The 18,523-nt window shown below is 44.6% G+C and overlaps 1 protein-coding gene across 2 annotated transcripts in view; it reads right to left on the bottom strand.

Annotated features, from left to right (window-relative positions):
• Window positions 1-14,057, bottom strand: part of LOC117195621 (low-density lipoprotein receptor-related protein 2-like) — a 38,098-nt gene extending 24,041 nt beyond the window's left edge. For both annotated transcript variants that reach the window (XM_033400584.2, XM_049704220.1), the window contains exons 1-12: window positions 13,909-14,057; window positions 11,104-11,217; window positions 9,553-9,672; window positions 8,920-9,156; window positions 7,935-8,048; window positions 6,776-6,895; window positions 5,390-5,515; window positions 4,608-4,811; window positions 3,725-3,893; window positions 3,255-3,423; window positions 2,197-2,422; window positions 1,281-1,406 (exon numbers count right to left, since the gene is read on the bottom strand). In XM_033400584.2, coding sequence (XP_033256475.2) covers window positions 1,281-1,406; window positions 2,197-2,422; window positions 3,255-3,423; window positions 3,725-3,893; window positions 4,608-4,811; window positions 5,390-5,515; window positions 6,776-6,895; window positions 7,935-8,048; window positions 8,920-9,156; window positions 9,553-9,672; window positions 11,104-11,217; window positions 13,909-13,984 — 1,801 coding nt within the window. In that variant the 5' untranslated portion in view covers window positions 13,985-14,057. The remainder of the gene's footprint in view (window positions 1-1,280; window positions 1,407-2,196; window positions 2,423-3,254; window positions 3,424-3,724; window positions 3,894-4,607; window positions 4,812-5,389; window positions 5,516-6,775; window positions 6,896-7,934; window positions 8,049-8,919; window positions 9,157-9,552; window positions 9,673-11,103; window positions 11,218-13,908) is intronic.
• Between the last annotated feature and the right edge of the window lie 4,466 nt (window positions 14,058-18,523).

The following is an 18,523-nucleotide window of genomic DNA, read 5'->3' as shown; positions in this document are numbered from 1 at the left end:
TTCCCCTAGAAAGGGGTCTTATAAAGTTTGCTTCTGAAGCAGGTATTCACCACGAGTGCCCTGGCTTCCTTAGAGAAGGGAGTCATTTGGGCAAATGAAAGCATTGTTCAGCCTTCCCAAGGCACCAAGCCTTTTAAATTTCTGCTGAAAGGTTAACACAGAATCCTGAGGATTAGGGCTGCAGGGCTGCACCATTTAATTCAGTAATGTCATCAAATTCTTGCCTGTAGCACACAAGTCTCAATACGAAGAATTTTAAACTCTACTGCTGATATAAAGAAAAGTTACCTGGGAATTTAACTGTATATATCATGTTAAAAACATTTTAAGCTAAGTCTTGCGTTTGGCACAATGGCTTATTACACCATAATCACGTTCCATGGCTACCCATTGTGAATTGCATTCTTCAAAGGTGGTTAGAACATCAACACATTCACAGCATTTATTCTTCTTAAAACCTCAGTGTTCTATAGAAAAGAAGTCAAGACATTTGGACAGTGATATTCAACGGATTATGCAGGCTTTACTACTTCAGAAGATGGGACAGCAGCATGAGGAATTATGTCAATGCAGACGCTCTGCCCACAAACATAAGTCAGAATACACAACAGACATAAGACTGCAGAGGGCTTCTTTCTTATACTAAGTCATTAATCTTTCATGTAAAGCTGAGTGGTATAAGCTATTTTTTCTTCTTTTAAAACTAATAAAACCCAAATATCCATTGACGGATGAATGGATAAACAGACTGTAGTATCTACACACAATGGAAGCCACCTTAACAAGGAAATTCTGATACATGTTACAACATGGATGAACTTTGAAGACATTATGCAAAGTGAAATAAGTCAGTCACAAAAGGACAAATATTGTACCATTTTACTTGTATGAGGTCCCTAGAGCAGTCAAATTCATAGAGACAGGAAGGAGGTCGGTGGTTGCCAGGGGCTGGGGGGAGAGGGGAATGAGGAGTTACTGTTTAACAGGAGTAGAATTTCAGTTTGGGAAGATGAAAAAGCTCTGGTGATGGTTGCACAAAAATGTGAACATACTTAATGCCACTGAACACTACACTGAAAAACAGTTAAAATGGTACCTTTTGTCATGTATATTTTAGCACAATACAAAACTAATCAAGATCTTTTGATAACAAAACTCTCATCATCAAAGTAGGTTGTCAGGTCAAAAGCAATTGATCCAAAAACAGAAGCTACATTATTTCCAGACCTACCATGGAATGTGCCTTCTGAAGCCAAACCCATTTCACCCAGCATACTTACCACTACATGTGCCCGAAGGTAAAAGAAACATCCCCTCTGGACAAACACACTTATAGCCCTTGGGATGGACGGGGGACAGGAGACATAAGTGGCTGCAAGAACCTGGAACGCATGCTGGGTATCTGCCTGTTTTAAAATAAAAACAGGTACAATTAGGTTGGATACAATTTCAGATGTATTTATCCAAACTAGTTCAAAACCTAAGACTCAAGGGGCGTTAAGGCATTTTTGCTTTAAGAGGATCCCAATATACTTGTTACCCTCTAGGTTAGGCAGGCTGACCTTGAACTCCTGGAGCCCCGTGTCTTTCAGACAGTGACAATGACCTCTCTATATGAAGCTTGGGCCAAGAAAGCTTCAACCAACAGCATCTTCGCCCTTGGAGTTAAGACAAAATGGCTGTCTAATTTGCTGATAGGAAGTAAATAGTGGTTCTAGGCTCTCCCTTTTGGTTAGTTTCTTGGACCCATTGAAGAAGCATTATCTGAGTTGAAGCTGACATACAATTTCAGATTAACAAGCTTTTAACTCCTAGTCAATGAACATTTGACTTCCTCCTATAAACAGGATGTTGGGCTTGGTTCCATCTTCTGTTATCAATTGACGTGTCGGTGAGGAAGCTATTCTAGCCCTTCTGTGAACAGCGTATTCCCCGTTTTGTGTATCTCAGAGGTTTTGTGTATTAAAATTCTGGTTGCTACATTAGACAAGAGCCAGGTACATGCCTGGAAGATATTCCCAGCAGATATTTTTGTTCCGTTCATCTTACTCAGAAGTCCTGGATAGGTCTGGAATGATACCCAGAACATTTCCCCCCAAAATAGCAAGTTCCAACAGACGGAGGGAGTACTTTAGGGGGTTTCCGTTCAGTATGCATTCTGGTTCACGAGCATTTTGAAAGCAAGCAATAACTTACTCTTAGGCTGCTGGGATTTGTGGAGCACCGAGAAGGCAGATATGGAAGCGTTTAGCAGCACCACTCTCTCCTGCGGGTTGTGGGGTGAAGCATGAAACAGCTGTAGTTTATTTGTCCAGAAGAAAGAGTTCTCAAATACAGCCAGTCCCACTGGATCTTCACCTTCCAAGAAGACCTTGGGGAAGGTGTGCCTCCCAGCTCCATCCACGTTCACCGTCTCTATGGACTGAAGGGTGAGAGGGTCTCATGAGGGCAGGGCAGTGTTAGCAAGAGCGGCTGACCCCCTTAGCGCACCTCAGTTTCTTGGACACTGATTAAACACCTTTATCTGATAACAACTGGATAGAGATGAACTTATCTTGGGATCCACAGAGGCTAATGTCAAAGCCAATGGATTGGGCTGTTTCTTATATAAACTGGAGTCACGTATGTTGTACAAGTAGCTACTGTAACTTAGCGTCTGCATCCAGACGGTGTACCAAATCCTTCCACTACATTCCCCAACCATCTTCTGAGGTAGGCATTCTCTCTTTTCAGAGAGGGCAGTGGGAGCTCAAAGAGGTACCCTAAGTAGCCAGAAACCACAGCTGGAAGAAATAGGCTTAAAACTACAACTTCCAAACCTATGTTTTCAGCCCCCATGTCCTACTGGTCTTTTAGTTTGATGGTTCCAAAAATGAGAAAGCATGAACTGTAATATGAAGACCTAGAAATATGAGTACAAGACACTGAAGTACTTAAGTAACTGCATGCTTTCAAGGAAGAGGTCTGCCATTGTAAAATGTTTTGTATCCCAGGTACCACACAGAACATAACCTAGACTACCAGGAAATTCCGGTGCTGAGTTTGACTGTAGAGAGTTTAAGAAAGTCACACTAAGTCTCCCAACCTACGTTGATACAGTCTGGTTCTACTTGAAGATTCTGTGCTCTTCTCAGTTTTCATGGCCAGAGATATTTTACTAAGACGATGCAAGACATAAGAGAACTCTGTACTTACCCACAGTCATACCAAGCCCCTACTAAATGGGTTTACCTTTTTCTGACCCATCGCAGTACCTCTTTATATGCACTGATCCAGTAGAGCCTGCCAGCCACGTGGTCTAGTGTTAGCCCTGAGGGTTCCTCCATGTTCACCACTGCCAGCACCTTCCTATCAGAGCCATCCATCCCTGCCGTTTCAATAGTCCTCAGGCCTTTCCCTCCTCTATTTACCCAGTACAGGTACCTGAGAAAGGCAAAGGCACAAGTGTTAAGAGAATCCCCTCAGGAGTGTGTATACGACTCTGACCAGCCAGGCTCCCCTGGTCTCTTGCACAGACCTCATATCATTGCACTGCTAAGAAAGCTGCTCTCAGACTCCGTAGACTTTGAAAAGTCTGGCTCTGTGGTATTCAGTTTAAACTTCAAAATTAAGAATTTTTTGGAGCAAATGAGACCTAGGTTGAAAAGGTTGACGTGCTCTCATCAATTTAAATATCTAGGATAACCAATGATTTGGGATATATTCCAAAAGAAGCGCTACTTACTTCTTTGCAGGAAACACTATTAGCTGCTCTGGCACAAGATCCTTTTCCAGGATTCTGACGTAGCCTCTGCCGTCACTTAAACCAGCACAGATGACCCTGGCAAAGCTGCTAGCCCAATACAACTGTCCCGTGAACCAGTCCAAAGAGATACTGTTGATTGCTTTAAGTTCTGGGGATACAGGAGACAGTATTATGTTTCTCTGTTCCTCTATATCCACCTTACCTTGAAAAAAGAGACTCAGACAAAATTTGTCTACATCTTCTGATTTCAAGCCATACAATAAGGCAACACAAGGAATGAATGAGGGCCACAGCTGTGTGAGGTATTTGCAGTATACAGTGGGCAGTAAGGAAAGAGTAAGGCCTCAGTAGAAGCATAACCAAGAAATCCAAGAGAATGAGACCTCAGTTTGGGACAATATTCATTATAGAAGTCTCCGGGGAACTGTTACTGAATGCTACCTCTTAACTGCTATCAGAGGGTTTCTGTGTGCCCAGGACTGTGCTAAGCACTTCTTTCCCTGCACTGTCCAACACAGTCCTCACACTAACCCAGTGAGACAAGTGCTATTACCTTCATCTTATATACGGTGGCTCAAAGGAGTTAACAACTTGCTCAGGGTCACACACCTAGTTATGGGGCTGAGACTAACCTTGGCCAGAGCCCACACCCCCTTACTTCCAGTACTGCCTGATAGCAGTCTCATCTCAGGTTACGCTCCACAAAGCTCCTGCAGAACCAAACTACACAGACTTAGCTCAAATCAAATCTCATGATTCATGACAAGTGAGTCACAGAAGATGTCCAGATGAACACACATGCTTCTTACATTATGTTCGAGTAGCTTGAAGAAGCTAGGGCTCTTAATATTAAGAAGGATACCTGGATAGAGAGGAACAGAGTTCGGCTTCCCAAGAACAAACATATTTAAGACTTCATCCACCCAGAAGTACATACTTCTCTCCAGATCATATGCAACAGAAGTAGGCCTTGATTTTATAGGTACCAGAGTCTCATAGATGCCTGTTCTTCGATCCAGTACACCAAGTTCTCTGTCTGCTGCGATAAGAATTTTAATAGCATCATCTGCAATAGAAGTAGAAGGAGTGACATGTGACTATGAAACTTTCTTTCACACCATTCTCCTTAACTAAAGATGTTGGCTCACGGCCCATGCCAAAACCTACTTATCCCTGAAGTCTGGACTAAGGTGGATCTAGAGGAGACCTGGCTGGCCACGTGAAGCCTCAGTTCCTCCTCTGAACTCCAGCACATTGAAATGAATCTTTGGAACTTTTCTGCCTGATTTCAGATTAAGCCCTTCTTCCCTAGACAGAGGTCCTCTGCATGCCTTGTATACAGCAGCCAAATTAAGTGTCCCATTGTGAAAGCAGCACAGGACAAGTTAAGATCATCAATTGGGTCTCTGGAGCACCTAGCTGTAGATCCTGCAGAGAAACTAAATCATTGTAAAGACACGTAATAGGAACTGACACTCAAAATTGATCAACTAATGTTATAATACTGATAGCAGCTTCCTTATGGAAAGAGTCGAATCACCTCTAATACCAGACCCTGAAGTGAATCGTCTATATCACTCGTACCTATAAATGCTGCTAAGAATAGAGCAGGAGCTAGGCTTTGCTTCTGGTATTGAAACTCACCTGTAACTCGACAGTCGGTGCCATTGTGGAGCTGGTAACCTCGAATACACCCGCAGGAGTAAGACCCTGCTGTGTTATGACACAGCTGGCCACAGGGGCTGTATGCCGTAGAGCACTCATCCACATCTGATGATAGACAGTCGGAAATTAGAGAAGAACAAGGAACAATCTCAAGCATTTTTGTTCTTTTGGGCCACTTTTCAGATACTCATGGAACGTGTATTAGGTGGAGATCACTCTGTGGTGCTGGGACAGAAAGTCCCTGCCTCCATAGAATTCCCACAGATGTGAATATATTTCAGCAGAACCGTCAATACAGGGACCCTAGATGTGTGGCTGCCACAGAATACTTAGTTCTGTTACCCTGGCAACATTCCTGGGGACAAGCCCCTTGCCAAGCCAGCCAGGGCCTAATTCAGTATGAGTGGCAAGGATGTGGAGAAATCAGAACCCGTGTGCGTCGTTAGTGGGAATGTCAAATGGCACAGCCGCTGCAGAAAGCTGTGTGATGGTTTCTCAAAAAGTTATACGTAGAATTTACCATGTGACATAGCAGTTCCACTTCTGGTATACACCCAAGAGTACTGAAAGCAGGGACTGAAACAGACACTCGCACGCCAGTGCTCATAGCAGCGTTGTCCACAGTAGCCAAAGGGTGGAAGCGACCCAAGTGAGCATCAACAGTCATCCCTCGGTATCCACAGGGGATTGGTTTCAGGACCCCCTGTGGATACCAAACTCCATGGACACTCAAGTCCCTTATATAAAATGGTGTGGTACTGGCATGTAACCTATGCACACCCTCCCATATACTTTAAATCATCTCTAGATTACCTAGAATCCCTAATACAATGCAAATACAATAGTTGCTAGCATGCAGCAAATTCAAGTTTTGCTTTTTGGAACTTTCTAGAATCCTTCACACACACCCCCAGTATCTTCAATCTGCAGTTGGTTGACTCTGCCAATGTGGAATCTGCATATTCAAAGAGCCAACTGTATACATACAAGGAATATTATTTGGCCTTAAAAAAGGAAGGAAATTCTGATATATGTTACAACACAAATGCACCTTAAAGACAGGCCAAGTGAAGTTAGCCAGACACAAAATGACAAACACCGTATGACTCCACTTATATGCAGTACTAGAACAGGTAAATTCATAGGCAGAAAGTTGATAAAGTTCAGCAGGGAGGGGGGACAGAGTTATTGCTTAATGAGTACAGAGTTTTGTTGGGGATGATGAAAACGTTCTGCAAATGGATAGTGTGATGGTTGCCCAACACTGTGAATGTACATCAAATTGCACACTTAAAAATGATTAAAATGGTAAATTTTATGTTACTACAATAAAAAGTTGTAAAGATGAGCCTAATGAATTCTGACCTCCACAGCTCCAACCATCCGGCTGTAATCGCCATCCAGTTCCACATGAACACTGGACACCCCAGGCTGTGTCCCTGCACTGCCCCTCACAGCCCCCATTGGCCAGAGAGCAGTTTTTCCCTGGTAGAGACAGGACAGTGGTCACTACAGTTGAACATGGTAAAGAGCAAACGTTTTATAAACCATACTGTGTCACAACCCTACACACTTGTGTAAGGAGTAGATGGCTAGTTAAAGATAACTTTTGACCCTGCTCTCTTACCTAGGAAACTGGAGGCTTTGGGGGAAGACCAGAGAAGAGGGAAAGTTAGGAATCCTGGAGCAGGGGAAAGGAGAACGGTCTGGACCATTTCAAGTGTTTGTGTATTGTTCACCCGTGGAGGAACCAGGGACCTCTTTTCTATTTTCTCCAGAATTTATGGACAGCTGGTACTCTTACCTCAGCAAGTGATATAATAATTTACTAATCCCAATGAATTATCTATACAGGACCAGAAACCTGTATTTTGTGTCCCACTGTTTATGCTTTTAATATCTCTTATTGTGCCCCCTTCATGAAAACTTCTTTCACGGCCTTTAACAGTACTAAAGAGCTTTCATCATAATGTCTAAGACCAGATTTGGGGGGAAATAAGAGACAGATGACCAAATGACTGGGGACAGATACCCACTCTCCCTCTGCCGCAGCTGGAACCGACAGTGATTTTCATAGTGAGAACCACAAGGGTTTAAAAGTCAGAGCTGCCTGCTCAGAGGCAGGAAAGTCTTCCTCCGTCCTTCTTTGGTTAAATCCTTAGAGAATCTACCTTTTTGTCTTGAACAAATGATTTGCCTCTTTGTGGCAAAGTTTATGTTCCTTATTACAGAATTTTAGGAGCCATGGAGTTTGAGGGCTTTAGCTAGTCTATTTCCATAAAGCTACAACGTGAGAATGGCCCTCAATTTTTACAGCTCAGGTAATATTTGCTCACATTCAGGAGACCAAAGCCAAGGGCTGGAACTTGCAAAATATAAGGGATCCATCACTGAAGGATAATTGCTCTGGAGGAGTTTGAGCCCAAGTGTTGTTTCAGAGAGGAGACCCCCATGTTAACTAAGGCCCTGAGTTATTTCACTTACTCTCCCTCTCCCGTGTTGAGCCAAGCAATTGACTTCTTACCACACGTAGTGGGTTCATCGGTACCATCTGTACAGTCCACGCTCCCGTCACACATCAGGGATTCTAGGATGCATTTCCCCTCATCACATCCAACCGTGCCTTGTGGACAGGAAGCTGTGCGGGAAGTTAAGCATTCCTTTTCATTAATACTTGGGGTGGTGGTAAAAATAGACAACTCTTACAGTGTCTATAAGTGTCTATAGTCTATAGTGTCTATAGTGTCTATAGTCAGGAAGGTAGCAGTATTTCCATAACCGAAGGCAAGTCTAGGTAGGAAAGGAAGTTATCTTTTTAAGCAGAGTAATCAGGAACTGGGACTTAAGACTTGATAGCAACTATGTTAAGACATCAGGGCACTAGATTGAAATCGTATTAAAATTGAACTGAACTAGTATTAAATAGTTCTAACTGAAATTGTATTTAAGTCAGATAACACTAGCCCTAATAGAAGTATTCTCTTAAGAAACCAGGTTATAAATTATTATTAAAATGTTAGAATCTGAACACATTTGATATTGCAAATTTAACTCTGGGAAGAAAGAGTGAATGGAATTGTGGTTCACCCAAAAGTCGGAGGTTCCACTACCTTGTGTACTGAGGGTAAAAAAGGGAATGTAGCATTCACCAAGGTTTTTTGGGGGGAGCGCTTTCTTTTTTTAGTGAGGAATGTTCCCCTTCCATATTCACTACAGAAGGATGCAGGAGACTTCCTTCGGATACTGGTGCTCAGGTGTTCTGTGCGTTGGCCAGACTTGAATAGTGGAAACATTCTAGGCAATGCTTAGAGTGTCCATTGCAGACTTACTATTTATCACTGCTTTACGTTTCCATGGATAAGACAATCTCGGTTATTGCTAGGAAACATCCCGTGTTTAGATACAGGATGTCAGTCTCAGTCGTAGGAATTAAATCACGACTTGCAGAAAGCAGCCCACATAGTCCAACCTTCCCTTTAACAAAAGGTGGGGCGAGGGGCAAGACTCACCACAGCCCTCCTCGTCTGAGGAGTCCCCACAGTGGTCGATGCCATCACACCGCCAGCGGTCCAGGACACACACCTCGTTCCTGCACTGCCACTGCCCAGCCAGGCACCGGTGCCGGGGGCAGTGTGCTTCCCCGAGCCCACCTCCACAGTCATCTACATCACAGGGTTCCCAGGCATCACGGCACTGAGGATCTCCTGGACACTGGATTTTTGGGTCTGGACATGCCGTCATTCTCTCTAAAAGGCAGGAGTTGGCTTGGTGAGGTAGAACCCCTGTACCACGGCCTTGTTTATTTAGGGATTTGTGGTTTGCTCATGAATTTAATCCATAGAAAACCAAGAACAGAAAGGAGGGGAGCCATGGGAGAGGCGGCCACAACTTTGTATTCTGAAGTCTCACCCCAAATAGGTTTTTTTAAGTCAATAAAGCTAATAATCTTCTTAATTTTAAGTAGTTTTGGAAAATGGAGAAGAGATGAAAACAGTTACCTGTAATACCAGAGACAATTTAACGTCTGGGTTTAGCATGTATGCGTAAGGCTGTTTAGTGACGGGCTTGTTTCACTGTTGATGTTAATCAATGCAGCTAATAAACAGAGAGTGTCACTGAAGGTAAAAATAAGTTGTACGTACCGCAGTTAACCTCATCAGAGCCATCTAAGCAATCACTGACACCATCACAAAGCCAGTGAATGGAAATACATCTCCCATCATCACACTGCCAGGCCTGTGGGTGTCCGTGACATACTTCCTCTGCAGGCAGTGGCGGTGTCCAAGAAGAGGCAGAAAGGAAGAGGTGTTTGTCAGCGCACTAGCAGCTTTTAAATTTGGATTTCATATTAAGTACTTTCATTAGCAAAAGAATAATTAATTCCTGATTTGCCGCTGGAGTCAACCCTAAACTTGCCCGTCCTTTTCACATTACTTCTGACAATATCACTCAGTACCCCTACCTTAGGGACAATCACCTAGCATATCGATAAACATCTCCTGCCATTATTCTAGAACGCCATTGTCCAGTAAAACCTTCAGTGACAATGGAAGCCTTTTACATCTATGCTGTCCAGAATGGCAGCCCCCAGTCACACGTGGTTATCGAGCAGTTGAAATGTGGCTAGTATGATACACAAACTAAAATTTTTAATTGTATTCATTTAAATAAATTTAAATCCTCACATGTGGCTAGTGGCCCCTGTGTTAGTCCAGTTTTATGAGTTCACTTCTCTGAATTCCTTTGGTGTTTGAGATGATTAAGATCTATGGCAACCTGAGAACTGGGGTTTGGGGTTTAGTAAGACGATCAAGTATTTCCACTTAAGTCTGCCTACTGGCTGAAGCTAGTAAACTTGGGGAGCTGGGCTAAAGTGTATGGGGGTCCAAGCACAAGGCATTTCTGCAAGTCTGAAATTTTACTCTAACCTGTAATAGTACACATTTTGATATCCACGGTTTCATGTTAAAGTAGTTACAGTAAGTGACCACCCCAGGAATGTGCGTGAGGGGTAGCACTCACCAAGTGCTTATGGGGGTTCTCCTCTTTTAATGAGGAAAGTTCCCTTCCACATTCACTGCACAGGGAGGCAAGGCACCTGGTGAGAGGCTTTCCTCACATACAGGTGCTCTGGCCTCCCTTCTGGGGTTTTGAGCTCTCTTAGCACAGAGAATTACTTGAACTTTATTTCAGGAAGATATTTACCAAATGGCTGATTTCTGTTGGTTTTATAGTTCTTGTCCCCAGTTTGAAAGCTGTTTTTTCAGTTGTATAAAATCTCTAAGCATATAAGGGTTGAACTAGTTTATTGTATATAAAAGTAATTGTGTGCACTGGGGGCTGCAGGGATTTCCTATAAAGGAATCCTTGTATTATTCCAGTTTGAGTAACACTGTCATAGATGTTTAAGTCTGAGTTTAAGATGAGGAGCCAGACCTTTGCTGGATTTTTCCATCCCAACTCGCCCTCCACACTTGTTTGGACAACAGTGCTGCCAACAATTAAAGAAACATGCCTGGCCTTCCCCACTGAAAGCCTGCAACAATGCAGAACACCCATCATTTCCGAACACCCCCTAAGAGGGTGAAAACCGTGAGAACTGTCAACCTGTGTATATTGCTATGTGTAGCAATAAGGGCCAGGTGTGGGTGAGTGCATGATACACAACAGGACACGGCGGTGAGACCACTTACCACACTGCTCGTCCGCCCCATCCGGGCACTCCTGCTCTCCGTTGCAGAGCCAGGCCACAGGAATGCATCTCCCACCACATTCAGCTTGCCTCGTCATCTGACACTGTATTTCATCTGCAGTGAAGGACCAAGAAGCAAAGCCATCAGAGTTCCTGGATTCCTTGGGTCCAGGAGACCTTTTCATGTAAGCTGCTTTCACTGTTCTGTTTGGAAGACCTTCCTTCAACTATTATCTAGGAGAACCCTAGGGGGTTCAGTACCCTGAAAACCCATGCAGGTTTGCCATGACGATCCTTGGGGACCATTCTTTCTGAGGCTGTGGAGTTGTTGCTGGAGAGCTGTCAATCTCCTCCCCGTTGTCTTGTTAGGATGGCTCAGACTTACACTTGTGCTTAAAAAGATACTACTTCTTCCAGGTCTGATTTGGTCTTACAGACTCAAGAGTATGAAATGTTGCAAGTTTAGAGGTCTAGGCTCAGAGTACTTGACTTTAGTTTCCTTTTAGACATGGGTCGATACAGCTTCAAATGAAGTTAGGGTTTGGGGTCCTATATACCATCTTTATAAGAATACCTCTAATAGCCTGGTTATAAATACTTAAGTTTTCTGTTATTTGCAGGATACTGATTTATATTATCAGCTTTATTCAAATCATGAACTTGTGTTTCTCAACCCTGAATGATTAATGGTCAAAAATAAGCCTGTTATGGATGTGGTGCTCAGAGAAGGCCTGGTTGTACTTAGTTTACTATTTTGCCTAACTTTCAAAGAGAAAAAGCCAATCCTTGGTTCCGAGAAAACATAAGCTACATGTCCCATTTGGCAGAAGTCTCCGTAAGACGCAGTGAAGACCCAGCAATCCTACCCCAGGGACAGTGTGTGCATATGGGATGGAAAGTCGTGTGCAAAGCTATGTGATGGGAGTTGACAATGGAAGCCCACCGCGTAGACTACACCTTCTTTGGTAAGGAACCAGACCTCAGTCTTACTTGCATCCCTCTAAGATAGTGCTTTTAGCATAGTTACTCAGTGTTTGATTTTAAAAGGCTGGCTTATAATTTGCATTATAAATGAAAGACTCAGGAGGCACTGGTTATTAATGAATAGCTAACAACTTTGCCGGCTACTCACATACCATCCGGGCAATCCCACTTGACTTGACCAAAACCATTCAATTGCGAACAGGTGAGGTCAGCAACCCCTAAGATGGGACCCCAGGCTCAGTCGTCAGGCTACTTACTAGGTTGGAGTTCTGGTTAGACCACGTACTAACATCACCTCGGGAGAGTTACTACTGCCTCCCTCTGGACCTCAGTTTTTCTTGTCTGTAAAGTGAGGCTAGTAAATAAGTGGTTCTAAGAGAAAAATGCAAGGATTAAAAGAGTACAGAGTCACTGGGCACAATACCCACCAAACAAATGCTCCCAAAGTGTTAGCTCTTCTGCGACCTCTCCTAGCAGATCCTTCCAGAAGGGTCCCAGTTAGGGCTGCAGTCAACCCTCAAAGACTCACACTGCTAGGCGAGTCCCACCTGGAACACTATTTGCCCTGGTGATTCTCAGTCTGGAGACCCAGTGTGCACATGGATTCTGAACACCATCTGTAGATGGGTCTCAAACATTACTTTTCAAATTTAGGTATATACTTGCTGTGAATAAATTTAAAATGTATTTATTAATCTATTTACATATTAAGTTCATGGTAGCTTTCTCCGAGTCTGTCAATATACAAAGTGTAATGATCACGGGCTGTTCTACAACAGACATCACAAAGATGTCTTCATACCAGAAGGCCTGGGCGAACACTGCTTAGTGAAAAAGGCAAGTAACTTTAAACCCTGTTTCTGGGGTGGAGCAAACAGACCACCCAGGGCAAGGGCTTCCTGCCGCAGAGACGCCCCACCAGGTTAGGCAAAAACCCTGAGGGTCAGAATCCCTCCTGGAGAGCAAACAGCTCAGAGACTAAGTGACATCTCCTGCAAACCAGTTAACAGTACCTTGACCAACGAAGTGTCTGCATAACTTAAAAAATGATTTAAAATCTGCGTTCATCCATGGGGGCCAATTGGGAGCACCTGTCAGGAGAGATGGGCAATCCTGCAGGCCAGGTCGTTTGACAAACACTGGGCACCTCCTGCACCTGCCCAGGTCACCAGCCACCAGCCCTACAGGAACTCAGGGTGTCTCAGTCACCCTGGGACCCCAACTCAGCTCTCCTCTGCCTTGGGGTCCGCCTACACCTGAGTGGTATTAACAAGCGCGCTGGAAGTTGCTTGCTAATCGCACCTGGGCCCAAGCTCCGTATCCCCCGGGCTGTTTCTGGAGGGAAGCACCTCTTCCCAAGGTCCCGGGCCTCCAAGAGGCTAAATTTGCTGCCTGGTTAAACCTGGGGGGCGGGCCCATCAGAGACCAGGGCTAGAAAGCCAATCCCACTCCCTTGGATGTTGAGGAAAGGAAGAACCTAGAAGGGAGCGTGCGCCCTGCCCTCAGGTGCGGAACGAGCTTCTTTTCTCACCGGCCTGAGGGCCAGAGAGGAAAAGACATCCAATCCATCCGCTGAGCCCACCCACCAGGGAGGCTTGTTAAGGCGTAAAAGGCTGAGAAGCAGAGGGCCCCTCCAGACGGTCTAGCCTCGCCCTCCCAGACAGAAGGTCACCGCAGGACGGGGGACAAGCCGCGCACACCCAGCGAGGGCACCCCAAGCTCTCCTCCGCCCCCGCCCGGCAGCCGGGCAGCCCCGCGCCCCGCAGCCTGCAGAGCGGGATGCGGTCCCTCCCGGGGCGCCCCACCCGCGGGCCCCACTCACCGGTCGCTGAGCCCCCGAGGCCGCCCAGCGCGGCCAGCACGGGCGGCAGGAGCCGAAGGAGCGACCGGAGTTCCATAGCCGCGAGGAGACAGCGCGGGGACCCGGGCGCGAGGCGCGCTGCGGGAAGCCGCCGCGGGCTGGCTGAGCGCACTGGCCGTCCGGGCGGCTTTAACTCGCGCTCCCGCCGCGCACTGGGAACGCCGGCGCCGGTGGGCGGGTTGCGCGGGGAGTTGGCCTCTCCAGATCCCAGAGAAGAGCTGCCGGGAAGGAGCGGGGCTGTAGACGGAGCTGGGGTGCCTCGCATGCCTTTCCTCCGGGGGTGCTCAGCGGCCATGAGTGCCTGGGGCCTGGGACCTGGCGCCCCTCCTGCAGTGGGACAGCAGACGCTCAGCTGATTCAAAGCCCTTGCCACACTTAAGGTAGGGACGGTCGACAATACTTAAAGCTTCTCAAACTTGTTTTTTAAATTGAAGCATAGTTGATTTACAATGTTGATTTCTGCTGTACAGCAAAGTGATTCAGTTATATATATATATATATACCTTTTTATATCCTTTTCAATTATGGTTTATCAGAGGATATTGAATATAGTTCTGTGTGCTCTACAGTAGGACCTTGTTATCCATTATACATAATAGTTTGCATCTGCTAACCCCAAACTCCCACTCCATCCCTCCCTTACCCCTCTCCACCTTGGCAATCACAAGTCTCTTCTGTATGTGGGAGTGTTTCTGTTTCCTAGATAAGTTCATTTGTGTGATATTTTAGATTCCACATGTAAGTGGTATCATATGGTATTTGTCTTTCTGACTTATTTCATTTAGTGTGATAAGCTCTCGTTCCATCCACAGTGCTGCAAATGTTACTGAACCAGAATTGGGTCTGCTTGCTGGGGGCAGTAAAGCCAATCTACTATTTACTGACACCTGGTTGTGGTGAAGGACCGCAGAGCGTTTGTTGCAGGGCCAAGCTAGGAGTCCGGGCCAGCTAGTGCTTAAAAGACCCAAACTCCCTGAAGGCTTTCAGGGAACGGGTTTTAAAGACAGGATGAGGGAGGGGTGTTGTGGGGTGTGTGATCAGCTCCTGGACATTCTTCTGATTGGTTGGTGGTGAGGTAATCAGGATCAACATCATCAACCTGGTTCCAACTGGTCTGGGGTTTAAGTGCTTGTGGGCAGCATACAGTTAACTTCTCCCACCTGGCGGGGGTTTCAGTAGCTGCAAAACAAATGGTGTGGCTCAGAATAGGATCTACAGCCCTTGAGGAGGAACTTGACTTTGTTTAATGGCTAAACTATTATTATTTTGTCTTGCTTGACTGTTTTCCTTTCTCTGCATTTTCTCATTTCTCTGATTAAATACACTCTGACTAACATGGGGTGGGGGGTTGTTCTGGGAAGGCCCCATAGGGTCCCGTTGGGTTACACAAATGGCATTATTTTGGTTCTTTATGGCTGAGTAGTATTCCATTGTATGTGTGTACCTCATCTTCTTTATCCATTCGTCTGTCAGTGGACGTTTAGCTTGCTTCCATGTCTTGGCTATTGTGCATAGTGCTGCTATGAACATAGTAGGGGTGCATGTATCTTTTTGAATTATAGTTTTATCAGGATATATGCTCCGGAGTGGGATTGATGGATCGTATGGCAACTCTATTTTAGTTTTTTGAGGAACCTCCATACTGTTTTCCATAGTTGCTGCACCAACTTACGTTCCCACTGACAGTGTAGGAGGGTAACCTTTTCTCTGCACTGCATTTGTTATTTGTGGACTTTTTAATGATGGCCATTCTGACCGGTGTGAGGTGATAGCCCATTGTAGTTTTGATTTGCATTTCCCTAATAATTAGTGATGTTGAGCATCTTTTCATGTGCCCTTTGGCCATCTGTTTGCCTTCTTTGGAGAAATATCTGTTTAGTTCTTCTGCCCACTTTTCGATTAGACTGCTTGGTTTTTCTTGTTTTTGTTGAGTTGTATAATCTGTTTGTATATTTTGGGAATTAAGTCCTTGTTAGTCCCATTGTTTGCACATATTTTCTCACAGTCGGTATGTTGTCTTTTCATTTTGTTTATGGTTTCCTTTGCTATGTGAAAGCTTGTAAGTTTGGTTAGGTTCCAATGTTTATCTTTGCTTTTATTTTTATTGCCTTGGGAGACTGACCTAATAAAATTTATGTCAATTTATGTCGGAGAATGTTTTGCCTATGTTCTCTCCTAGGAGTTTTATGGTGTCATGTCTTATGTATAAGTCTTTAAGGCATTTTGAGTTTCTTTTTGTGCATGGTATGAGGGTGTGTTCTCACTTCATTGATTTATGTGTGGCTGTCCAACTTTCCCAACACCCCTTGCTTAAGAGGCTTTTTCACATTGTATATTCTTAGCTTCTTTGTTGAAGATTAATTGACTGTAGGTATGTGGGTTTATTTCTGGGCTCTCTGTTTCGTTCCATTGACCCATATGTCTGTTTTTGTGCGAATACCACACTGTTTTCTATATGACTGTAGCTTTGTAGTATTGTCTGAAGTCTGGGAGGGTTTGCTTTCTGCTTTGTTCTTTTCCCTCAGGATTGCTTTGGCAATTCTGGGTCCTTTATGGTTTCATATAAGTTTTAGGATTATCCTAGTTCTGTGAAAATGTCATGGGTAATTTGATAGGGATCACATTAAATCTGTAGATTGCTTTAGGTAGTATGGTCATTTTAACAATATTAACTCTTTCAAGCCAAGCGCATGGGATATCTTTCCATTTCTTTGGATCATCTTTGGTTTCCTTTATTAGTGTTTTATAGTTCTGAACATATAAGAACTTTCACCTCCTTGTTCGGGCTTATTCCTAAGTTTTTTTGTTGCTGTGATTTTTGTGTGTCCACAAAACACCTGGAAACCTCCTGAATATGCAGACTCTGGTCCTGCAGGTCTGGGGAGGAGCCTGACCTTCTAACAGACTCTTAGGTGATGCCTTTGTTGCCAGCCCTCAGACATCACTTTGAAAAGCAAGGGCTTGATAGCCCCAAACTGAGGGCATCACTGTGACTCAGACCCCTGGGCTCCTGTCCTAATGGACCCCTCGCTGCCTCCTGTGTTCCCGCTTGGGCAGTACAGGCCTTCTTGACCCCGGGTCTGTAACGACAGCACTGAGATTGCAGTCCTCTTCGGCTGGTGATCAGCACACTGTAAATACAGGGTAACAAAAGCCCTAAAAAACACTATCCCCCTTTCAGCCTGTGTCACAGCCAGGAGGGGAATGCCTTAACAAGCAATTGGACATGGACGTGTATCAAATTTAATGGGTATGAACTAGAGTCGAGCATAATCCCTGTAGGATGGTAGACTTACAGGACTGGAAGAATTTAGAGGTCATTTTACCCACATGCTGCCATTTAGGGATTAGACTGTGGATAAAAATGAGACCATGTGACACCTTCCAGGGAGGCACAGACCACCCTCTCACCCCCTTACTTAGCTAAGCTGTGACATTCCTTCTTTCCAGTCTACTGAGAGAAATAAGTGTCAGATTCTTGGAGAGAACACGACGGAGTTTGAATTTAGAATAGAAACTGGCAAGGAACACTTATAGTGTCTGGGAATGAAAGGCAGCAGGAAAACAGCAGGAAAAAAATAGAAAAGTGAATTGCCAAGTGCCTTCTTAGATTTTATTTGCAACACAGTACTCCAACAGCTTTCTTTTAAATCTTACCTCCTCTTCGTGTTCTCTGCTGGTCCCATCAAACCACACTCTGAAGACTTTAGAATGCCATATGCTCTGGAGCTTTCTTTAAAGTCACTGTATGCTCTGATTGCATAATCCAATTAAAAGGACCCTTCTGCTTTTAGCAAAAATCTAGATGTATCGATTTCTACTGAAATGTTGCTGCTTTGGAACCAGCTTGTTTGAGCTGCTTAATGATGTTCAGTGACACAGTAACTCAGAGGTATAAGAATATAGACCAGTTTTCCTCACTGGTCCTCAAGAAAGCACTGAAGCTAGTGGTAAGGTACCTGGGACTGCAGTACCGTAGACCTGCGTTCAAATCTCAACTAAACAAGATTATATAGACACAGAAATAGCAGCTTTATTGTTGTTATAAACAGCCAGCATCAGCTCTCAACGCATACCATCTGAGGAGGCCCCAGACACAGGTGATAGAAATAATAAGTAATATAAATAAGACTTTTATCTCTAAATTATTATATTCTCCTTGTCAAATGTTTTAATCCAGGTCATATAATGACAAGCATTAAAATTCACACCTTCCTTGAATTCATTTAGCAAATTGTCAAACACCTTCTCTGTTCCAAGCACTGTTCGAGGCACTGAGGACACAACAGGGAGCAAAACGAACAAAACTACGTCCCTTCATAGAGCGTACGTTCCAGTAACGGTTCAGGGGGTCAGTGGCGTGTGCAGTTTGACAAAAAAGCAGAACAGTAGGCCTAATGATGAAAGTAATCTACGTTGTGCTCTATCTTCCAAACACCTAGGTTGAAAAAGCATTCTACCTGGAGGCATTTACCAAACCTGGAAAGGGAGGGGGAACACAGTGGTCTCGGGACAGAGGGACAGATGAGAGTCCAGGGAGCCTGAAGCAGCTGGACTGTCTGGGGCGGAGTGCTGG

This window comes from Orcinus orca, chromosome 21 (genome assembly GCF_937001465.1).
Source record: "Orcinus orca chromosome 21, mOrcOrc1.1, whole genome shotgun sequence".
Taxonomy (NCBI): Eukaryota; Metazoa; Chordata; class Mammalia; order Artiodactyla; family Delphinidae; genus Orcinus; species Orcinus orca.
Note: the sequence above shows the minus strand (reverse complement) of the source record. Positions and strands in the feature narration are given on the sequence as shown.